This window comes from Phyllobates terribilis, unplaced genomic scaffold (genome assembly GCF_046119375.1).
Source record: "Phyllobates terribilis strain yellow unplaced genomic scaffold, ASM4611937v1 Scaffold_3__8_contigs__length_932513732, whole genome shotgun sequence".
NCBI lineage: Eukaryota > Metazoa > Chordata > Amphibia > Anura > Dendrobatidae > Phyllobates > Phyllobates terribilis.
The window spans coordinates 252,868,588-252,894,273 of record NW_027362763.1 but is presented as its reverse complement, the minus strand read 5'-3'; the positions used below and the strand labels follow the sequence as shown (position 1 = coordinate 252,894,273).

Genomic DNA, 25,686 nt, shown 5'->3' with positions numbered 1-25,686 from the left:
TTGTGGGCTTGTTGCCATTATGAATAGCATCATTTATTTATTTTACCATTCAATGTACTGAAAAAAAGTCAGGTGAAATTTAGAAAAAAATGCATTCCGCAATAGTTTTTTTTTATTTTGTTTTTACGGTGTTCATTGTATAGTACAAATAGCCTGTCAACATGATTCATGAAGTCAGATCAATTACGTCGATATCAAAACTTTTACGTTTTTTTTATTCAAGTGGTGAAAAAAAATTTAATAATTCGTAAAAAAAAAAATTGATTGTGTCTCTCCATATTTTGAGACCTAGAGTGTTTACTTTTTTATAGCCGATGGAACTGTGTGCTAAGTTTGTTTTTTGCATGGGTAACTACTATTTTTATTGATAGGTTTTTGGAGTAGATATAATGTTTTAATCAGCTCTTATTGTTTTTTTTGCAGAGTTGCGGAGACCGAATAAATGTAATTGTGATGTTTCGATTTTTTTCTCATTATGCATTTACCGATTGGGTTAATGAATTATATTCTTTGATAGACCAAACTTTTATGGACGTGGTCATACCAAATGTGTTTAGTTTTCATTTATTTCTTTATTTTTAGTGGAGGAAAAGGGAGGCTACTTGAATTTCTATATTATTTTTATAAACATGTTTTTCTTTTATTTTTTAGCCCCCCTTAGGGGACTTGAACCTGTGAATATCCAATATTGCAGTATTGCAGTATATAGTATAAATGCCAACCACCAGCTGGTCTTCATAGGAGCACCACCATGTCAAACATGGTGACCTTCAACAAAACCCTGGCTACCATAGCAATCCAATAGCTATTGCATCACTGAGGGGAAGGTGATGGGTGTCTCTAACAGTGTGAATTCTGGTTAGTGCACTTCAAATGCCACTTTCAGATGATGACAGCTGCATTTAAGTGGTTAACAGCAGTAAACAGAGTTCAGCTCTGCTCGCTGCCCTTAGAAGCAGATGATAGCTGTGTAACACAGTCATTATCTGCCAGGAAATGCAAACTCAGTTCTTGAGCTTGCCTTAACGATAGTGATACGAAATGTGATGTAACAGTACGTCATATGTAGAGAAGGGGTTAAAATAGGTCATGAATATAAGATGCATAAGATCAATAGAGTTCTGACAACTCACAACCAAACTAATTAGCTTTTTGCAGTACCAGCAGTGGCAAATGGAAACAGTGCACAGATCCAGAACACCACAGCTCCGCCAGACTATTTTATGATTAGGAGCTCATTGGCCGCACCCGTCAGTGGTCACTAAACATGTTTAACTAGATTTCCATAGGACCCCAAATCCAGTGGGACATGCCACTTGCCCTGATTTACCTTGTGCTGACATTAGCCCTTGTTTTTATAAGGTAAATCATTAAATTCTCTCATCTACTACATGAAATAATGTGGTATTAACCACCCAGATTATCCACTCTGGATATATACCACACACAAATGTCAAAAAAATGCCATGGATCACGACACCTTTCCCATAACATTTATTATGTTATTACTCTATTTGTACAGAATGAATAACTTAATTGATATATCTTGACTCAATTAGTAACCAGCCGATGCATTGCATGTGTGTCCACAGGAAAAATACCAAGTTCATCCACATTATGCAATGAAAATGCTATCAATTAAATCTGAAAAAATGTATAAAATTCAAGGAATTGTACAACGTAGCTTTTGGTATTTTTTTTCGAATGGGTAAAATCATGGCTATGAGTTTACTGAACCTACATGAAGATTAATTCCTACTAGTTCATCACACGGATATACAGCTAGAACACAATGTTTGTAAAAACTTGTATTCTGACATCACAGAAATAGCTCATCATTGAAAGTACATGTACAATCTACATGTACTATGTGACCAGTCTTTTCAATAACATTACATATATAAAACACATATTTTAGCGTATATATTATATATGACTCTATATATTTACTCACAATCATAAAATTTCTCTATACTTTAGGTTAGTGCACTCTGTATGTAACATACATACTAGGCATAAAATACTAGTATTCTTCTATGAATAATCTTCTATATAGTATAGACTTAGTTATGGTACATATATACAGCACAGCCCTAAATGAATTTGTGTTATACTGTTGGAGGAGATGGAAGTAGCAGCATTTGATAACATAGGAAGTGTATTATGCGACAGGATCATTTTGGATAAATCTCTGTATAAACTCCTTGTACTTTTAGAATTCTACATCAGTATAAATGTTCCTATAGCCTACGTATATGTTCACACTATCTCATTCTACTGTAATTTTAGAAAACCATATTTTGTATTTTCTTAAGGGGCTGTCATTTATTGGTGCAGAATAGATCCTTGCCACTGCTTAAAATGTAACCTAAGGCAATAGAAAGTGCAAGCGGTGATGATCAGGTATAGGAATTGTGACTAGATAAAACATTCATTAATAGAAAAGGCGTTAATAGTCAGACTTATTTAGTTGAGTTTACATTCACCTTTGGAAACCCCAAGTCAATATATATATATTGGGAGTCAGTGATTGAGAGGTCTGACCTTTATAACAGAGGCTGGACTCACACTTTGATGATCTATCCTAAGGACAGGCTATCAATAGCATATCCCACAAAGCCCATTTATAATATATTTAAAGGGAACCTGTTAGCATAGAAGAAAGTAGTGCGCTATATAGGCGCTAGTCCCTCAAAAAAATTATACCTTTAGAGATCCGGTGTGCCAGTCATGACAAATCTAGTGTAGCACCCATATGCAAATTAGACTAGAAGTGCACTAGGGGTGTATTAATGCACATGAAAGAAATAGACCAAGTGCACAAACACGCCCTCAGTGCATCTCCTGCGTGATTTGCATTTGGCTTCTACAATACTTTTATCATGACCAGTACACCAAATCTCTCCGAGCAACTATACAGCCATACGACGTTATATATGTATATAGAAATATATATACATATAGATATATATATATATATATATATATATATATATATATATATATATACAGTACATGTGTAAACATATAGATATATACAGTACAGACCAAAAGTTTGGACACACCTTCTCATTTAAAGATTTTTCTGCATTTTCATGACTATGAAAATTATAAATTCACACTGAAGGCATCAAAACTATGAATTAACACATGTGGAATTATATACTTAACAAAAAAAGTGTGAAACAACTGAAAATATGTCTTATATTCTAGGTTCTTCAAATTGGCCACCTTTTGCTTTGATGACTGCTTTGCACATTCTTGGCATTCTCTTGATGAGCTTCAAGAGGTAGTCACCGGAAATGGTTTTCACCTCACAGGTGTGCCCTGTCAGGTTTAATAAGTGGGATTTCTTGCCTTATAAATGGGGTTGGGACCATCAGTTGTGTTGTGCAGAAGTCAGGTGGATACACAGCTGATAGTACTACTGAATAGACTATTAGAATTTGTATTATGGCAAGAAAAAAGCAGCTAAGTAAAGAAAAACAAGTGGCCATCATTACTTTAAGAAATGAAGGTCAGTCAGTCCGAAAAATTGGGAAAACTTTGAAAGTGTCCCCAAGTGCAGTTGCAAAAACCATCAAGCACTACAAAGAAACTGGCTCACATGAGGACCGCCCCAGGAAAGGAAGACCAAGAGTCACCTCTGCTTCTGAGTTCTAGCAACAGACACATCTCTACAACAACTGTTAAGAGGAGACTTTGTGCAGCAGGCCTTCATGGTAAAATAGCTGCTAGGAAACCACTGCTAAGGACAGGCAACAAGCAGAAGAGACTTGTTTGGGCTAAAGAACACAAGAAATGGACACTACACCAGTGGAAATCTGTGCTTTGGTCTGATGAGTCCAAATTTGAGATCTTTGGTTCCAACCACCGTGTCTTTGTGCGACGCAGAAAAGGTGAACGGATGGACTTTACATGCCTGGTTCCCACCGTGAAGCATGGAGGAGGAGGTGTGATGGTGTGGGGGTGCTTTGCTGGTGACACTGTTGGGGATTTATTCAAAATTGAAGGCATACTGAACCAGCATGGCTACCACAGCAACTTGCAGCGGCATGCTATTCCATCCGGTTTGTGTTTAGTTGGACCATCATTTATTTTTCAACAGGACAATGACCCCAAACACACCTCCAGGCTGTGTAAGGGCTATTTGACCAAGAAGGAGAGTGATGTGGTGCTACGCCAGACGACCTGGCCTCCACAGTCACCAGACCTGAATCCAATCGAGATGGTTTGGGGTGAGCTGGACCACAGAGTGAAGGCAAAAGGGCCAACAAGTGCTAAGCATCTCTGTGAACTCCTTCAAGATTGTTGGAAGACCATTTCCGGTGACTACCTCTTGAAGCTCATCAAGAGAATGCCAAGAGTGTGCAAAGCAGTCATCAAAGCAAAAGGTGGCTACTTTGAAGAACCTAGAATATAAGACACATTTTCAGTGGTTTCACACTTTTTTGTTAAGTATATAATTCCACATGTGGTAATTCATAGTTTTGATGCCTTCAGTGTGAATGTACAATTTTCATAGTCATGAAAATACAGAAAAATCTTTAAATGAGAAGGTGTGTCCAAACTTTTGGTCTGTAGTGTATATATTTATGGGCAGCATGGTGGCTCAGTGGGTAGCACTGTTGCTTTGCAGCACTGGGGTCCCAGGTTCAAATCCCACAAAGGACCACATCTGCAAGGAGTTTGCATGTTTGCTTGAATGGGTTTCTTCTGGGTTCTCCAGATTCCTTCTACACTCCAAAGATATACTGATAGGGAGTTTAGTTTTTGAGCCCTATTAGGGACACCGATGATAATGTCTGTAAAGCGTTGCAGAATATGATGATGTATAAGCAAAGCATAACAAATACATAATATATGTAAAAACGTGCTGACATGTTCCCTTTAAACTAGTTGCTGAAACTTTTTAGATTCCTTTGCAGCATTTCGGCTTAGCAATATCCCACCCCATTATCATGAAGCAGAATGTAATATAAATAATTAGGATATCTACATTCTGCTCTGTGTTTTTTTAACAAAGTCGCCACCATTTGCATTTTGAAGACAACGAACCTTGGTAAATTACGGTGCATAGCACATGCCATCCACCCACCATGGCATTTCGGTTTTCCCTGGCACACTTGGCTAAAACCACATAAAAAGATGGCATTTCTATGATGTCAATGTTACATGTTCAGTTCAGGTAAACTCATTTCTGTGAGAACTTTGGCTTTGAATACTTAACAGTGCCTATGACTGTCCCATTGTAACATAGAAAATGTGGTTTTTCTGCATACAAAAGAATAACACTGTTGAAATAATACTCTATAATGATGTACAGTCAATGGCACTTCATGGGCACAGACAGTAATATCATATTTAAAGCCTTAATGTGCTGTAAAAACATGCACAGTTGTGGTTTGCTTGGCACATTCATCTGTGTCAGACCTTTCACCACCTCTTACAATCTAGGACAGGAAAATATCTTCCTTCTAACACTAGTTTGCATGCATCCTCCAGCTACAATGGCAATCTAAAAGACAAGGTGCACCTTTTGTTATTTGTAAACCTTGAAAGAAAAAAAAAATTACAAAGTATAATCTTGGTCTAAAGACGTACCAACATGTACAACATAGTCTGAGTTTTCAACCGGAAGACAAACATACACCAGATGTAGAAGAGGATAGTACAAAGACAGGGACGTAGCTAGAGAAGTGTGGCGAGGTCTCTGCCCCCGATGGTTAGTGCCCGGAGGGAGATAACAATGCACTCTGCCTTGTTTAGGATATATAGATGGAGGGAGAAAATGTATTCATTCCCCTTAGTAAAAAAAAGACTATCCTCAGTCATGAGATGTATGTGTGCAAACCACTGTGAGAAAAATCAGGATATGTTGTATCATGTCTGAATAGAAATTTCACTTTAGCACAAATATCAAGAAAATAAATGTACAAATCATATACTGTAATATGTATAATGGGATCCATATTGATCTTGGCATTGTTCAGCATGCAAGATGAAAGTGTCACTGTGGGCACTGCTGTGTTTCTTGTTTGTACTGTATGCATACTATGGCTAATGGCCTTGGCCTGTACTTTCTTCAAGTTCCTTGTCTCCACAGCATAATCTAGAAATAAAAATATAGAAATAGTTAAAGTTATTGGAAACATTAAAATTATAATAATTTTAGAAAAAACTGTGGGGTATATACAATCCTGGGAGGGATTCTACAGTACATACCAAAAGGGGAGAACCCTCACTAACAGGACCTACAACTTAACTTTTATTTTTATATATACGTAAATGACTATTCTTGAATAAAGGAACTAAGGGCCGCCATTAGTGTCTGTGTCCCTTCCCCTGATGACACAGTATAAACAGTGAAACATGTAGGGGGGACTATATTTTAATAGTTTGCCCTGTTTTGCATATAAACTATGGCACCCAGGATGCCATTTATTCAACAATAGTAGAAATAATTGCTCAATATAAAGAGTCTAATTAGCAAACTGGGGGCATAGCAACTTTTAATCGGTTTATTTCTACCCCCTCATTTATGTGTAAATAAAAATAAAAGTTATGGTTTAGGTCCTGTTAGTGAGGGATATTTAGTAGGGGTTCTCCCCTTTTGGTATGTATAATAATTTTATCGCGCTAACTGCAGAGTCTGGCCCTGGTCATCGCAATAATATTCTTTTTATGCAGGCATTACATGTACTACTACTTGGCCATTAATGACTACAGTATCGATTACCATAGGAGTGCCCACCATCTTTCTTTGTATATAAATAGCTATCTTTATATATATACTTATACTTAGGGCTGTAAATTACTGATTAGGACCGCCTACTGGACTCTTAATCCCAGAAAGAGCAGGGATTACAATGAATAAATAACTAGTTCTGCTGAATCTTTACCGGCAAAAAAAAAAAATATATATATATAAATATATATATATATATATATATATATATATACAGTGCCTACAAGTAGTATTCAACCCCCTGGTTGACACATGCGGAATTAACTTGGCATTGTGACATTTGTACTGTAGATCAGACTGGAAGTGGGAAATGAACTGCAGCAAATATTGTTTTTGGTTTTTTTTATTATTTTTTTAAAAACTTTAAAAGTTAATTCAGAGTGTCATTTATTATTCAACCCCTCAAACCACAAGAATTCTGTTTGGTCCCCCTAAAGTATTAAGAAGTAGTTCAGGCACCAAGAATAATGAGCTTCACATGTGTGGATTAAAGATCTCTTTTGCCAGCCTTTTCTGACTATTTAAGACCCTCCCCAAACTTGTGAACAGCACTCAGACATGGTCAACATGGGAAAGACAAAGGAGCATTCCAAGGCCATTAGAGACAAGATCGTGGAGGGTCACAAGGCTGGCAAGGGGTACAAAACCCTTTCCAAGGAGTTGGGCCTACCTGTCTCCACTGTTGGGAGCATCATCCGTAAGTGGAAGGCTTATGGAACTACTGTTAACCTTCCACGGCCTGGACAGCCTTTGAAAGTGTCCTCCCGTGCCGAGGCCAGGCTTGTCCGAAGAGTCAAAGCTAACCCAAGGACAACAAGGAAGGAGCTCCGGGAAGATCTCATGGCAGTGGGGACATTGGTTTCAGTCAATACCATAAGTAACGTACTCCACCGCAATGGTCTCCGTTCCAGACGAGCCTGTATGGTACCTTTACTTTCAAAGCGTCATGTCAAGGCTCGTCTACAGTTTGCTCATGATCACTTGGAGGACTCTGAGACAGACTGGTTCAAGGTTCTATGGTCTGATGAGACCAAGATCGAGATCTTTGGTGCCAACCACACACGTGACGTTTGGAGACTGGATAGCACTGCATACGACCCCAAGAATACCATCACTACAGTCAAGCATGGTGGTGGCAGCATCATGCTGTGGGGCTGTTTCTCAGCCAAGGGGCCTGGCCATCTGGTCCGCATCCAAGGGAAGATGGATAGCACGGCCTACCTGGAGATTTTGGCCAAGAACCTCCGCTCCTCCATCAAGGATCTTAAGATGGGTCGTAATTTCATCTTCCAACAAGACAACGACCCAAAGCACACAGCCAAGAAAACCAAGGCCTGGTTCAAGAGGGAAAAAGTCAAGGTGTTGGAGTGGCCTAGTCAGTCTCCTGACCTTAACCCAATTGAAAACTTGTGGAAGGAGCTCAAGAATAAAGTCCACATGAGACACCCAAAGAACCTAGATAACTTGGAGAAGATCTGCATGGAGGAGTGGGCCAAGATAACTCCACAGACCTGTGCCGGCCTGATCAGGTCTTAGAAAAGACGATTATTAGCTGTAATTGCAAACAAGGGTTATTCCACAAAATATTAAACATAGGGGTTGAATAATAATTGACCCACACTTTTATGTTTAAAATTTAATAAAATACAACTGAGCAACATAACTTTTTGGTTTGTAAGATTTATGCTTCTGTTCATAAAACCTACTCTCGAATGCAGTTTGAAGGCTCTAACTTATTTGCATCTTATCAAACCAGCTAAATCTGCAGGGGGTTGAATACGACTTGTAGGCACTGTATATCCATCTGCTCAGGTCCTCCTGCTCTATGACTGGCTACCAGAAGATCAAACAGAGTTTACAATGTGATGAATTCCCTTTAAATTCTGATACCTTGGTTTAATGGGACACTCTGCTCACATTGTTCATGGGAGTCAGTCTACTGGTACTGTAAATGGGGTCGGTGTAATGAAGCTATAAATAAGGTATTTTGGCTGTAATTGGAGACACTTAGTCTGTAACTGTGCACATGAAAATTTTTTATCTCAAGTCTACGTAAAAAATTATGAATAATCTAAAGGGGTTATCCACCTTTGTAGACTTTTTTTTTATTTAAATGCATATATTTGGGGCTAAAATCATTTTTTGCAATTGGGTTTTATTACAAATGTTGTACCATTTGGCTTTTACAGTCCCTCTCATCGTTAATCTGAATGAACTCACTAACTCTCAATTAACTCCTTTTGTAGCCAGCAATAGACAGTGCAATGCAGAGGCTATAGAAGGCAAATGATGCAAAAGTATTTGTAAAACCCGATTGCAAAAATTATTTTAATCCCAAATATATGCATTTCAATAAAAAAATGGCCAAACTTTTAACTAAGCATATTTTACTTACATGTATTTCAATGACATTATATGTAAGTGTCTTTTTCTGCTACAAAACATAAGAATAGCTAGGAAGAACATCAGACATGAGTATTCACAGTGGAATTAATACTGTGTGCACAATAATCTAGAGGCTGAAAAATAGATGGATGGATAAGTGTAGAAACAGACATTCCTGGATGCATCAGTCAATCAATTAATCTACAGTGGGTATGGAAAGTATTCAGACCCCTTTACATTTTTCACTCTTTGTTTCATTGCAGCCATTTGGTAAATTCTAAAAAGTACATTTTTTTCTCATTAAAGTACATTCTGCACCCCATCTTGACTGAAAAAAACAGAAATGTGGAAATTTTTGCAAATTTATTAAAAAAGAAAAACGGAAATATCACATGGTCATAAGTATTCAGACCATTTGTTCAGTATTGAGTAGAAGCATTCTTTTGAGCTAGTACAGCCATGAGTCTTGGGAATGATGCAACAAGTTTTTCACACCTGGATTTGGGGATCCTCTGCCATTCTTCCTTGCAGATCCTCTCCAGTTCCATCAGATTTATGGTAAACGTTGGTGGATAGCCATTTTCAGGTCTCTCCAGAGATGCTCAATTGGGTTTAGGTCAGGGCTCTGGCTGGGCCAGTCAAGAATGGCCACAGAGTTGTTCTGAAGCCACGCCTTTGTTATTTTAGCTGTGTGCTTAGGATCTTGTCTTGTTGGAAGGTGAACCTTCGGCCAAGTCTGAGGACCAGAGCACTCTGGAAGAGGTTTTCATCCAGGATATCTCTGTACTTGGCCACATTCATGTTTCCTTCAATTGCAACTAGTTGTCCTGTCCCTGCAGCTGAAAAACACCCCATTAGCATGATGCTACCACCACCATGTTTCACTGTTGGGATTGTATTGGGCAGGTGATGAGCAGTGCGTAGTTTTCTCCACACATACCACTTAGAATTATCACCAAAAAGTTCTATCTTCGGCTCATCAGACCAGAGAATCTTATTTCTCATAGTCTGGGAGTCCTTCATGTGTTTTTGAGCAAACTCTATGCAGGCTTTCATATGTCTTGTACTGAGGAGAGGCTTTCGCTGGGCCACTCTGCCATAAAGGCCCGACTGGTGGAAGGCTGCAGTGATAGTTGACTTTACGGAACTTTCTACCATCTCCCTTCTGCATCTCTGGAGCTCAGCCACAGTGATCTTGGGGTTCTTCTTTACCTTTCTCACCAAGGCTCGTCTCCCACAATTGCTCAGTTTGGCTGGACGGCCAGATCTAGGAAGACTTCTGGTGGTCCCAAACTTCTGCCGTTTAAGGATTATGGAGGCTACTGCGCTCTTAGGAACCTTGAGTAATGCAGCAATTCTTTTGTAACCTTGGCCAGATCTGTGCCTTGCCACAATTCTGTCTCTGAGCTTCTTGGGCAGTTCCTTTGAGCTCATGATTCTCATTTGGTCTGACATGCACTGTGAGCTGTGAGGTCTCACAGGTGTGTGCCTTTCCAAATCAAGTCCTATCAGTTTAATTAAACACAGTTGGACTCCAATGAAGGAGTAGAGCCATATCAAGGAGGATCACAAGGAAATGGACAGCATGTGACTTAAATATGAATGAGTGTCTGAGCAAAGGGTCTGAATACTTATCACCATGTGATATTTCAGTTTTTCTTTTTTAATAAATTTGCAAAAATTTCTACAGTTCTGTTTTTTCTTAGTCAAGATGGGGTGCAGACTGTACTTTAATGAGAAAAAAAATTAACTTTTTAGAATTTAACAAATGGCTGCAATGAAACAAAGAGTGAAAAATGTAAAGGGGTCTGAATACTTTCCATACCCACAGTATGTGCCAGCAATACAGTCATCATTGTTAGGAAATTCCTAAATGAAATATTTAATTCAGAGATAACCCTTTTAATGGATTACGCACAATTAGATTTTAACACACTAATTCCAAAACAACATGCTAATTGTTTTTTATATTTTAAAGGACTTATAGAAGACTTTTATTATTTTGGTGTAGGGGGCTAAGAACTAAGAGGCTGGTAGCTGCTCACCCAGTGATTCTGCTGCTTCAATTCACCACTCGTCAACAGAGCGGCTCTTCTTCTTCCAGGCTGCTCTGTCGATGGGACACCGCTAACGTCATGGAGATTGACAGCCGGCTTCCCGCAGTTAGGCAGCGGGGAACCGGCTGTCAATAAGCATGACTTCGGTAGAGAAGTCCTGTCAACAGAGCAGAAGAGAAGACGCTGCTCTGTTGAAGTGACGTTAGCGGGAGCCGCAGAATTGCTGGCAGGAGTGGTCCGTGATTGCTCTGTGCTGGTAGAGATCGGCACCAGTCAGAAAAGGCAAGTTGTTAGCAACTACCTGCCTGTTAGTTCTTAGCCCCATGCACAAAAAATAATACAAGTTTTAGATAACCCCTTTAAGGAAATCTGAACACATTGTCTTAATTCCGAAGGCGGAGCCGCCTAAGTTTTCCTAGGCGAAGCCGCTTCAGAAAAAAACTGGTGGTCTTTTTTCTGAGGCATTTTTGTTGGTGGTTTCGCCATCATTTTTTGGCGGCATCCTATCCCTGAACCTGCAACGATAAAAAGCAACTCGGAGAATGAACATACTACTTTTTTTAACTGCTTCACAGTTTACAAACCCTGAAGTGGTTAAAATATATAATAAAAGACTGAACATGTGCAGGGTAATGTTATTTTTACATTAATGTGCACTATGGTCAATCTTTACTGTAGTTTAGCGACGCTTTTTCAAGCAGAATCTAAGCAGAATCCGCCTTAAAAAGATGTGTGCCCACAGCCTAAGAGCAATGTGAAAAAGGAATAACAGTGAAACTTACTGCTTCAAGACTCGACCTCTAGAGCTGTGTAACATACTTGTGACTACTCAGATGTTCTGCAGATATTATGGGTATCTGTAGACAAAACAGGTTAACAGTGAATGGAAAACATTTGCAGCCAACAATCAGCCATTTGTAGAAAACATTACAAAAGCCATTGACTTCTGAATATAGAGTAAGAATAAGTAAAACATTGTGAAACTAAATGCTACAGTAGCAAATTGGTGTTAAGAAATTGCTCAACAACTCTAAATAAGTGTCAGCAGCTGCACAGGGCGCGAAGGAAGCAGAACATTACAGAAAACGTATGGCGCAGTAATTGCCAAGGGACCCTCTTTTATTGGCATACACAAAGGCCTTTATTCACTGCTAACTGGGATTATAGAACCAGATCTGGTGCAGTGATCTGACGATACCAGAGTGAGAAATAATTCTGGGGTAATGTTTGGATTTTCCCGTGTTCTCCTGCTTTATAGTATGCTGCCAGGCCAATATTATTAAAATATGTCTCTACTATGAAAATGTTATTTCTTTTTTTGCACACACGCACTCATCTTATGCCAAAAGTGTGGCTTTTGGTGGACAGATATCTATCGGTATACTTTTTATAAACTGTATAAGAAGGAATAATCTATTGTACTCTCACATACTGCAGTAGAAAGAAGAAAGGTATACCACGCAGTATACATTTTTCTTTGTCAATGGGCGTCAATGTCTGACATATGCCAATGTATGACTACCTAGTGACATATATCAAAGGTTTCAGTTGAAGGTATACATCATTGAGTGCTCTTAACTTGCACCACAAATAAAGCATGAAACAAGATTTAAATAGAGCCTAAAGCCCCCCACCCACCACCCTCTTCCCCCATACACATCAGATCGCTGTAGGCCAAAGGATCATTTGGCAGATATCTATTTCTCGGGTCCCCTAAACATAGGGACACTTGGCAGAGCTCTTATGTGTTCGCTATCACAGAGCCGCTGCTAGACTCCACTGGCGGCTAATCTCCCGGAGAACAAAAGGATCAGCCGAAGGAAATCCGATGTGCCAGATCCTTCTCTCCCCCAACATCATTTGTAGGGGGAGCATCAGGAAGCCATCATACACATTAAACTCTTGGAAGATCCTGAGTTCAGCCAACTTTAGTCTAATGTGTATAGGGGGCTTAAACCATTACTCTGAGACTTATATAAAGTGCAAAAACAATGTATTTTTGGCAGATGTTTAGGTGACTTCCATTGGTATATCTTTTTTGTTGCTGTTTTTAAAAAAGTCAGCTAGGCTGAAATAGAAAAATATATGTCCACATGGTAGGTGTTAGAACCCTCCTGTTTGTTTTTTCCATCTTCTGTTTTGCGGTCACGTGACCATCTGCCTATATATTCCAGCTCCGCCCTTTTGGCTGTGCTGGACTTCAGTGTTGTTTGACTGTTTTGCTAGCCAGGTGCTTCTGTGCCTATATCTGACAGTTTGCTTGGTCCTTCTGGGACCTCTAGTACCTTTTTGTCAGTTTATCCTTTTGTGTTCTGCAACAACCTTCTCTGTTCAGGTGTCCCATTCTTGTTCCAGTCCTTAGTTTTTTTAGGGACCCCTTCCTTTATGCTATAGGTCTTCATTCAGACTAGCCGAGGACTAAGGCGGGTCTGTTCGCAAGGAACAGGCAACCCGCTACATCGTAGGGATTCAGCTTAGTCTTACTGTAGGGATAGCTTTCCCCTTTCTTTCCTTAGTACTTGTTGCAGATCATTTTTATAGGCACAGGCTTGACCTGACAGATTAAGTCTCAGTGTTAGGCCTTGTCCACATGACACAGTCCGTCTAAGGCTGCAGTCACAAAGCCGTGTGACATGTCCTTGTGATGTCTGTTTTTTTCTCAGGCAGCATATATACCCATAGAGTTTCATTAAACCACGCACATCAGTTTTAAAAACAGATTCATGCATCTGGCCCGTGAAACTCAGAGCACGTCTTATTACTAATTTATAGGATCAGATTTGGCCATTAAAGTCTATAGGGTTCTGTATAAAGCGAATGACATGCAGAAGACAAACTTTGTACTTCATCAGAGTTCTAATCATTTTTCACTGATCCATTGTTAACCCCTTTATGACCTTGGACGTATGAGTACATCCAAGTTCGCATCCCCTCTTTGGCGTGGGCTCCGGGAATGAGCCCACACCTTTCCGAGGACATGACAGCTGATCTGATCAGCTGTCATGTGCCCCTAACAGCTGCGGGTGGAATCGCGATCCACCCGCTGCTGTTTACATGTTAAACGCCGCTGTCAAACTCCGACAGCAGCATTTAACATGCCCGAGCCGGAAGCACATCATAAGACCTGCCCATCGGCACGCCCGTCACATGATAGCGGGTCGCTGATGGGTTGGCATGACAACCCGGAGTCTGCAGAAGAACACTGTGGTTGCCATAGCCAATCTGGTATGAGCGGTCCGCATGGCAAATGACTACTTTTAAAGCCCTGCTATGTGTAACACAGGTGATCAGAAGATCACAGTTTCTAGTCTCCCATGGAGACTATTGAAGCAAGTGAAAAGTAAAAAAAAAATGTTTTTAAAAATATTAAAAAAATATAAAAAGTTTAAATCACCCCCTTTTTGCACCATTCAAAATCAAACATTTAAAAAACTATCAAAAATACATGTTTGGTATCGCCGAATTCAGAATCGCCCGATCTATCAATATAAAAAAAATAATTAATCCGATCGATAAAAAGCATAAAACGAGAAAAAAAATCAAAATGGCAGAATTACAATTTTTTGGTTGCCGCAACATTGCATTAAAATGCAATAACGTGTGATCAAAACATCGGAACAACAAGTAAGCCCTACCCAGCCCCAGATAGAGACAAAAATAGAGACACTACAGGACTCGGAAAATGGTGCCATTTTTTTTTTTTACAAACTTTGGATTTTTTTTTACCACTTAAATAAAAAATAACCTTTACATGTTTGGTATCTATGAACTCATAATGACCCCCCCAAAAAATTGTGAAATTGCAATTTTTTTGCAATTTCACCACACTTGAAATTTTTTTCCCGTTTTCCAGTACATGATATGGTAAAACCAATGGTGTCATTTAAAACTACAACTCATCCTGCAAAAAATAATCCCTCACATGGCCATATTGACAGAAAAATAAAAAAGTTATGGCTCTGGGAAGAAGGGGGGCAAAAAATAAAAATGCAAAAAGGGAAAAACCCAAGGTGGTAAAGGGGTTAAGAGTCAGCGGATAAATCCTTTAATATTTTTGAGTATGGGGGAAAGAAAATATCTAGCTGTTGTCCGAACTGTAATGTGTAAGGTTACGGTAACTTTAACCATAGACACCTTTAGACCTGCATGCAGGATGCACAATAACCCACTATATTTTGAACATCCTAGCCATGGACACAAGTTTATGTAGACAAACTTGCCCATATAGTCCAGTAGTCAGTAATGTTTTAAAACGAAAATTATTCTGGACATCAATTAAACCAGGGCAGTGCCTGTGATTTCTATGGAAAACAAGGAGCTTGTATTCTCTGAATCCTGTGCGGCAGATGTAGCTGAGCTCATACTGAACAGTTTCTTTTGTGTATGGTGATCTCTGAGTCATCTATTATTGGTCAATCTGTTTATATTTAGTTATATAGATATCAGAATGATAGGATTGCCTCCACTACTATTCGTGATTTGAAAACTGGGTAGAACAGCTTGTTTGGAAAGTTTATTTAATTTTTTTCTTCCCTTTTTATTAGTTACACGTGATATTTGTATTGTCATTTGAAATCATCTTATTTCTATTTTAGGTAACCTATCACATTTAACCAGCTGTCGGATCTTCTTGCATCATATTTTAGAGCAGGAAGAGTCGAGGAGATAGATCTGTGGGAAAAGACTCAGTATATCATAATTCATCCATTGAAATCCCTGCATATCCTAGGCTTAGGAGTCCAGTGGGCGGTCCTAATTAGTGACTGACAGCTATCACTATATGCTCAAACGGGGATGACAGTCAATCACTGAAAAAACTGCTAAACCCAGATTGAGCAGGGATTTCCATGGATAAATTACAAATTAGGGCTCATTCTCCCATCCAATTTTTTCATGTACAAGAAAAACTGACCGAATATTCAGATCAGACTTTGATCAGAATTTGGTCACAGTGTGGTTTGATTTTTGTCCGTTTTTCTCGTACGTGGAGAATTAAAAAAACCTTCTCCATTTTGACAGTCCTTGAGAATTGGACCACACTAGGATGTCTTCCGAGTGAGTTTGATTTTTTCTCAGACCCATTGATTTGCCTTGCTGATTTTGATCCGACCCTCGGATCAAAATCAGACATGTCTCCACAATATTCCATGGACTTGTGTATGGCCCCATAGACTATCACAGGTACAAGTGCTATCCATGAAAAACATGGATATCACTTGTACGTGAAAATTGTACTTGTGAATGAGGCATTATGCTGAATCTTTTCCCACAACCCAATTTTCCCAACTCCGCTTGTGCAGTAATATGATGTTTGAGTATTAAGAAGCATTTTCATATTGACAGATTCCCTTTAAACTGCAATTTAATAAAACAAGTCATCAGCTATAAATATTATGCACAATGGTATATAGCGTATACTGTATGCCAACAGGAGGAAGAGCGAACATTGTGTTATTATAAAGCACTGATTTAGAGTTGTTCTTTAGAATGAAAGCTGTAAATTAGCAAACCTGGTTGGCTGTGGCGGTTGCAGCGAAGGGAACACTTGTGGCAGATGTTGCTGCTGCAGACACAGTAGCCGGTGCCGTACCGTGCACCATGGGAACTTTCGGAGGGAAATCATATAAGCAAACATACAGAGGAGTGTAGCAGAGTGGGGACCATAGCGACAGGTTGCAGAATGGGATTTATTGTAGCGTGAAGCCACGTGGTGCAACATCATCACCAGCGAGTGGCATGCAACAAAGTGCAAAGCAGGTCAGCATTCCAGGGAAAAGGAGGAAAAGGGTGGGATGAAAGAGAAAAAAAAAGGAAAATGTTTGTTACCATCAAAATAATGTAGTCATTACACAAAAAGCTTCATTTATATCATTCTGAACCAGTTACAATTAATGAAAGTATTTCTATAATGTACACACAAAGGAGGAAGACATTATGTGGCCTTCATCAAAGCTGCAGGGTACAAATGAGCAACCTACAAAAAATTAGCTGTTTTCCGTCTGTTGCGCTTTCCTTTGTAACTGCAGCACAGGCTGCACAGAACTAAGCAGTAGAAGCCGGAGCTGCTGCGCTACATCTTTTGGGCAGGACAAGCAGCACAGCCTTGTACAGCGCTGGTTCCCACACTAAGGAGTCCTGCACTATAATCTTTCTTTATAGCTAATTATACCTACATTTAAAAAATACAGAGGTTGGCATAAGTGAGAAATGTTTTTAGACTCTAGTTACCATCTGGGAAAATAAAGATGAATAATTAATTAAGTAAATCTCATGTCACATACACCAAATGAGTCTATTGGGTTCCTATGAACTTGGTGGGTGCCAAGCCAAGAGTGTCCTTTTGGCATATTCCAGGCAGGAATCGGCTAGTTCGTTCTTTATGAAATCGCAGCAAGTGTTGTGGTATATTTTATTTTTTTTACAATGGTGATCTTCATTAAATGCAACTGAATGACATTCTTTAGCATGAGGCAGAGTGGTTATTTTTTGTTGCAAATGTTGGGAATACAATGGTATGTGAACAGAACCTAAAGGTCCATTTACCCCATACGACCGCCAAACAGTCAATTTTCCCGATTGTTGTTTGTTTGACTGCCTGTTCACAAAAGCAGAGCAAAGCAAACAATGTGCACTAATGCACTGAGAGATCCAAACTAGATCACACAGTGCATATATGCTGCCATGATTCTTGGAAATGCAAGTCCTGTTTACACAGGATGATGCAGCATAGAGAACGATGATCTTTGACGCTGTGCAAACAGTCATCTTACCCAATGAATGAGTATTTTGCTCTTCATCAGGAAATCGACAGCCAGTTTAGACTGCAAGACAATCATGAGATAACACTCATTCACAACTATCTTGCAGTGTAAACGCATATTTAGGTCCCGTTTACACAGAGTTACCGGCAGCAATAAACAACGGCCATTGTTCTCAGCAGTGTAAGTTCTATAGGACGATGCACCATTTAGATCAATGGTCTTTGGAGGCACAAAAAAAGATAATTTCACTCAATAAACAATTTGCTTGCTCATCAGGTGATTGACAACCTGTTTACACTGAAAGATTATCTAGATTACAGCAAAATTGGGAATCTATTCACTAATCTCTATTATTAGGCAAATATTAGCATGCACTGCGCTGTATATATATATATATATATATATATATATATATATATATATATATATATATATATAGGTATATATGCAGTACAGACCAAAAGTTTGGACACACCTCATTTAAAGATTTTCCTGTATTTTCATGACTTTTAAAATTGGACATTCACACTGAAGGCATCAAAGCTATGAATTAACACATGTGGAATTATATACTTAGCAAACAAGTGTGAAACAACTGAAAATATGTCTTATATTCTAGGTTCTTCAAAGTAGCCATCTTTTGCTTTGATAACTGCTTTGCACACTCTTGGCATTCTCTTGATGAGCTTCAAGAGGTAGTCACCAGAAATGGTTTTCACTTCACAGGTGTGCCCTGTCAGGTTTAATAAGTGGGATTTCATGCCTAATAAAAGGGGATGGGACCATCAGTTGTGTTGTGCAGAAGTCAGGTGGATACACAGCTGATAGTCCTACTGAATAGACTGTTAGAATTTGTATTATGGCAAGAAAAAAGCAGCTAAGTAAAGAAAAACGAGTGGCCATCATTACTTTAAGAAATGAAGGTCAGTCAGTCCGAAAAATTGGGCAAACTTTGAAAGTGTCCCCAAGTGCAGTTGCAAAAACCATCAAGCGCTACAAAGAACCTGGCTCACATGAGGACCGCCCCAGGAAAGGAAGACCAAGAGTCACCTCTGCTTCTGAGGATAAGATTATCCGAGTCACCAGCCTCAGAAATCGCAGGTTAACAGCAGCTCAGATTAGAGACCAGGTCAATGCCACACAGAGTTCTAGCAGCAGACACATCTCTACAACAACTGTTAAGAGGAGACTTTGTGCAGTAGGCCTTCATGGTAAAATAGCTGCTAGGAAACCACTGCTAAGGACAGGCAACAAGCAGAAGAGACTTGTTTGGGCTAAAGAACACAAGGAATGGACATTAGACCAGCAGAAATCTGTGCTTTGGTCTGATGAGTCCAAATTTGAGATCTTTGGTTCCAACCACCGTGTTTTTGTGCGACGCAGAAAAGGTGAACGGATGGACTCTACATGCTTGGTTCCCACCGTGAAGCATGGAGGAGGAGGTGTGATGGTGTGGGGGTGCTTTGCTGGTGACACTGTTGGGGATTTATTCAAAATTGAAGGCATACTGAACCAGCATGGCTACCACAGCATCTTGCAGCGGCATGCTATCCCATCCGGTTTGCGTTTAGTTGGACCATCATTTATTTTTCAATAGGACAATGACCACAAACACACCTCCAGGCTGTGTAAGGGCTTTTTGACCAAGAAGGAGAGTGATGGGGTGCTACGCCAGATGACATGGCCTCCACAGTCACCAGACCTGAACCCAATCGAGTTGATTTGGGGTGAGGTGGACCGCAGAGTGAAGGCAAAAGGGCCAACAAGTGCTAAGCATCTCTGGGAACTCCTTCAAGATTGTTGGAAGACCATTTCCGGTGACTACCTCTTGAAGCTCATCAAGAGAATGCCAAGAGTGTGCAAAACAGTCATCAAAGCAAAAGGTGGCTACTTTGAAGAACCTAGAATATAAGACATATTTTCAGTTGTTTCACACTTTTTTGTTAAGTATATAATTCCACATGTGTTAATTCATAGTTTTGATGCCTTCAGTGTGAATGTACAATTTTCATAGTCATGAAAATACAGAAAAATCTTTAAATGAGAAGGTGTGTCCAAACTTTTGGTCTGTACTGTATACACTGCTCAAAAAAATAAAGGGAACACTTAAACAACAGAAGATAACTCCAAGTGAATCAAACTTCTGTGAAATCAAACTGTCCACTTAGGAAGCAACACTGATTGACAATCAATTTCACATGCTGTTGTGCAAATGGAATAGACAATAGATGGAAATTATTGGCAATTATCAAGACACCCTCAATAAAGGAGTGGTCCTGTAGGTGGGGACCACAGACCACATCTCAGTACCAATACTTTCTGGCTGATGTTTTGGTCACTTTTAAATGTTGGTTGTGCTTTCACACTCGTGATAGCATGAGACGGACTCTACAACCCACAGAAGTTGCTCAGGTAGTGCAGCTCATCCAGGATGGCACATCAATGCGAGCTGTGGCAAGAAGGTTTGCTGTGTCTGTCAGCGTAGTGTCCAGAGGCTGGAGGCACTACCAGGAGACAGGCCAGTACACCAGGAGACGTGGAGGGGGCCGTAGGAGGGCAACAACTCAGCAGCAGGACCGCTACCTCCGCCTTTGTGCAAGGAGGAACAGGAGGAGCACTGCAAGAGCCCTGCAAAATGACCTCCAGCAGGCCACAAATGTTCATGTGTCTGCACAAACGGTTAGAAACCGATTCCATGAGGTTGGTATGAGGGCCCGACGTCCACAGATGGGGGTTGTGCTCACAGCCCAACACCGTGCAGGACGCTTGGCATTTGCCACAGAACACCAGGATTGGCAAAGTCGCCACTGGTGCCCTGTGCTCTTCACAGATGAAAGCAGGTTGACACTGAGCACATGTGACAGACGTGACAGAGTCTGGAGACGCTGTGGAGAGCGATCTGCTGCCTGCAACATAATTCAGCATGACCGGTTTGGCAGTGGGTCAGTAATGGTGTGGGGTGACATTTGTTTGGAGGGCCGCACAGCCCTCCATGTGCTCGCCAGAGGTAGCCTGACTGCCATTAGGTACAGAGATGAGATCCTCAGTCCCCTTGTGAGACCATATGCTGGTGCGGTTGGCCCTGGGTTCCTCCTAATGCAGGACAATGCCAGACCTCATGTGGCTGGAGTGTGTCAGCAGTTCCTGCAAGATGAAGGCATTGAAGCTATGGACTGGCCCGCCCGTTCCCCAGACCTGAATCCGATTGAGCACATCTGGGACATCATGTCTCGCTCCATCCACCAACATCACGTTGCACCACAGACTGTCCAGGAGTTGGTGGATGCTTTAGTCCAGGTCTGGGAGAAGATCCCACAGGAGACCATCTGCAACCTCATCAGGAGCATGCCCAGGCATTGTAGGGAGGTCATACAGGCACGCGGAGGCCACACACAATACTGAGCCTCATTTTGACTTGTTTTAAGAACATTACATCAAAGTTGGATCAGCCTGTAGTGTGTTTTTCCACTTTAATTCTGGGGGTGACTCCAAATCCAGGCCTCCATTGGTTAATAAATTTGATTTCCATTGATGATTTTTGTGTGATTTTGTTGTCAGCACATTCAACTTTGTACAGAACAAAGTATTCAATGAGAATATTTCATTCATTCAGATCTAGAATGTGTTATTTGAGTGTTCCCTTTATTTTTTGAACAGTGTATATACAGTATATATATATACATTAGTACATCAATGCAGCTTGGCTAAAATAAAATGGGTTCTCTGGGCATATGATATTGATGACCTATGTGTGGGATTGGGCAGTTCCCCAATTTCCTCATAGATTGTAGGCTTGCGAGCAGGGCCATCACTCCTTTTGGTATCTGTTGAGATATGTGTTAATCTGTAATGTCTTTATTGTCAGAACAGTTCCCCTCTAAAATGTAAAGTGCTGTGGAATATGTTGGCACTATAGAAATAAAAATTATTATTATTATCATAGTTCCGATTGGGAAGTTTACGTTTCAATGTGTAGCAGTGACTACTGGGTACTGCGGAATTGCTCTTATTCTTCACACTGGCTGGAATACACGAATGGAGTTGCAGCTGTTAAATGTTTATATCCAGCCACAACCGGAGCTACGGGGATCTGATAGGTTGGTGTGTTGGGGGTCATTCCCTCAGTGATCTGTGCTTATCTACATCATAAGCCAATAGAACCTTCTTAGTGATCCCAGATGTAAACCCTATCTGAGTCAGACAATGCTCTATAAACAGTGGCTCAGTGGCTAACACTGTAGTGTTGTAATGCTGGGGTCCTGGGTTCAAAGCCCACCTAAGACAACATCTGCAAGGAATTTGTATGACCTCCCCATGTTTCCGGGTACTCCAGTTTCCTCCCACACTCCAAAAACATACTGACATGGAATTTAGATTGTGAGCCCCAATGGGGACAGTGATGATAATGTCTGTACAGTGCTGTGCAATACAATGGCGCCATTTAAGTAAGCAAAATAAATAATAAGTACCGGTAAATGCCATATATAGCTAGGGTGTAAAGTCAACCAACAAGTTAGTCATACCACAAAATGAATGCCTCCAGTGTGTGCAGCTGTATTTATATTTCTTTCTGTTAAATTTACATGAAAATTCTAAACAATTATATAGTGATAGAAATATAACAACGGTTTAATAAACCAAGTACAATCAAAATCCACACTTTAACACTATAGGAAACTATGGACACATTTCTCTCTAGATAAGTGGTACCAGACATGGATTTTGAGTGCAAGAATAAAGGTTCATCAGGCATGTAAAATAATTAAGAAACAAAGCTGGCACCTACCAACACTTGCAGCGGGTGTCATGCACAAAATTGAGCCTGCCCATCATGCATTGCAACAGGAAGGTGGATTGAAAGGGGAAAGAATTTAAAAAAAAAAAAAAAACCCATCACACATGTTATTATTAGGAAAAATTATTTGTACAAGAAAGAAATGTGTTATTATGGCAACAGTGGCATAAACAGTGAGCATACTAAAATCACAGAGGAGCATAGTGGCTGATTAGGATATTTGTGGAGCAGAGGTACAAAGGGAGAACTGTATTACTCATCACCATGGTTGTTAGTGTCACAATCGCTAAGACAATATGTACTTAATAATGAGGACATTTACACACTGCAGAGGTTGCACTATTTGACAGCAGGTAACTTATGTTTGTGTTTACAGGTACAACAGGAAAAGACAGGTCATCCCTGTCATGGCAAGTGCTGCTGATCATAACCACTGACGTGCATGATCAGTGACCTAGCTTCCTTTCATAGCATGATTCATTTTATTGTAACAGATTGTTACAGGGAATCTGTCAGTAGGATGAAACCTCCTAAGCCGTCCACATGAGCATGCAGGTCAGAGGAAGCTGAATAAAATGATACCTTGATATCTGAGATCCAATGTCTTATTCCAGAGAAATACATGGTTTTCTTGTATGTAAATGAGTTGTTCAGGGCTTTGGGCTGGACACTGATGAGCATGAGAAACAGCCTCCAGAGATTATTATAAATATAAGAGTGTGTTACCAGTGTGAGACATGTAATGACGGACAGTCTGCTCTGCTTATCTCACACTGGTAACACCCCCTTTCACTCAAAATAATCTCTGGAGGCAGATCCTCATGCAGATCAGTTTCCGGCCCATAACAGTTCATTTACACATTAAGAAAAACATGGATTTCTCTGGAAAAAGACATCGGATTGCAGATATCAAGGTATCAGTTATTCAATATCCTATGACCTGCATACTCAAATAGACAATTGATCTTACTGACAGATTCCCTTTAATAACTACCATAGATCATACAGGTTCACATCAACATCACCAGGGCTCCTGCTAGGAATCTATTCCTGGGACTATTTGCAACTAATTTTGACTTCACTACTTACTATAGAATTTATATATGATTATTTCATGAAAAGGGACAGTATCCTCAGTGAATGAATTCCCATACACAAGATTTTAAAGCATATGTCCATATTTAATCACTTTTTTGTAGTTCACATATAGATATAATATACACAAAAATGTTAATGAGTATTTTTCATTTATAAATTGATGGCAAGGATATGCCATCACATTGTGATCACTGGAGCCTGACCTCCGGGATCCCCACTGTTCTTGAGAATGAAAAAGCTGCAGGTCCATTTCTGCATCCCCTTCTAAATTTTCCAGACATAGTTGTTCTCCAGACCACTGGACTGCACAGGGAAGTGCAGCTGACCCCATTCACTTGAACAGACCCATGCTGTAGATCCCTGCACAGTGGGTAAGTGTTCTTGTATAGTTCATGGATAAACAGTAAAAGAACTTGAACTGGCTTGGCCCAACAAAAGTTCTCACCTACCGGCACACAATTAGATCCAGCACAGGCTCCTCGATGGTCTGCGCTGACACAGGAAGAGGAAATATCAACGTTCCACTAACAGAAAGACCGCTGCAGCCTGTGACTGGCAGCAGTCAGCTAACTTGAGCATCGTGTCATCAAATGCTCTTCTGCTAATGCTCTGCTCAAGTCAACTAACCACTGCAGACAATTACAGGCCGCAGCGATTCTGTTGCTGGTGAAACAGTGACGTCTCCTTCTCCTATTCTGATGGCACTTGATCCAGGTGAGTGTGGTTAGGTGTTGTTTTTTACAGCTCCGAGACTCCTTGGAAATGTTTCTTTTTCCAGGACAACACTTTTAGGCTGTGTGCCCACGTAGCATTTTTCAAGCGTATATGCTGCGGAATTTCCGCAGCGTAAACGCTTGAAAAACGCATGTATATCCGCACCCCATGGTCCCCAATGGGATTCCGCAAGTTCTATGCACATGCTGCGGATTTTTCCGCAGCGTTTATGCCGCGTTCAAAAATCCGCAGCATGTTCATTTAATTTTGCGTTTCCGCAAGCGGAATTGCCTTTGTCCAATGCATAAAAAACGCAAGGCAATTCCGCATGTGGAAAACGCGTGATAAACGCGCGAAAAATGCGCGATAAACGCGTGCGGAATTCCGCATGCGTTTTTCCGGGAGAGGACTTGCATTTATGCAGCAGAAATTTTCTGCTTCATAAATGCAACGTGGGCACATAGCCTTAATAAAGAAGCCTCAGGCTATGTGCCCACGATGCAGAATTGAAGCAGAAATTTTCCGCAGCATTTCTGAATGTCCTTGCCAGTAAAACGCATGCGGATTTTACACGCGTTTTTAAGCGTTTTTGCAGCGTTTTTACTTGCGGATTTGCCATGCGTTTTTCAAATGCATTGTGTAGGGAAATCCACATGTGGAAACGCACAAATAATGGACATGCTGCGGATTTTTCCGCAATGATAATCCGCAGCGGAAATCTCCGCAGCATGTGCACAGCACATGTGGATTATCATTGGGGACCATGGGGCACGTATTACCAAGCGTTTTTAAAGCATTTCCGCTGCGGAAATTCCACAGCAAAAACGCTAGAAAAACGCATAGTGGGCACGCAGCCTCAGTGGGATTTCTCAGGCTTAGTGGACACTAAAGTGGTAGACTACCACCGATCAGAAAGTGATGGCATATGCTGGTGTTATGCTGCTATCATTTCATAATATTAGAATACCTTTTAAAAACATTGCATTGCTTATTTGTTATACCAATCCAGAGTTACAGCCTTTAATACATTCTAGAGCTGCATTCACAACACTGCCTGGATGCCAATGTAAAAGACCAGCACGCTAACCATCACATGCATCTCTAACAGTTTAAAGGACAGTGAGACAA

The 25,686-nt window shown here is 40.3% G+C and overlaps 1 protein-coding gene across 15 annotated transcripts in view; it reads right to left on the bottom strand.

The window, feature by feature from the left end:
* Positions 1 to 4,521: 4,521 nt before the first annotated feature.
* MBNL1 (muscleblind like splicing regulator 1) overlaps positions 4,522 to 25,686 on the bottom strand; it is a 219,333-nt gene continuing 198,168 nt past the window's right edge. For 5 of the 15 annotated variants that reach the window (XM_073674738.1, XM_073674737.1, XM_073674740.1 and 2 more), the window contains 4 exons: positions 22,738 to 22,773; positions 16,701 to 16,795; positions 11,973 to 12,047; positions 4,524 to 6,112 (listed from right to left, as the gene is read on the bottom strand). In XM_073674738.1, the coding sequence (XP_073530839.1) occupies positions 11,991 to 12,047; positions 16,701 to 16,795; positions 22,738 to 22,773 (188 nt within the window). In that variant the 3' untranslated portion in view covers positions 4,524 to 6,112; positions 11,973 to 11,990. Of the gene's footprint in view, positions 6,113 to 11,972; positions 12,048 to 16,700; positions 16,796 to 22,737; positions 22,774 to 25,686 lie in introns of all 15 variants that reach the window. The other 10 variants (XM_073674745.1, XM_073674746.1, XM_073674747.1 and 7 more) reach the window with 9 other exon arrangements.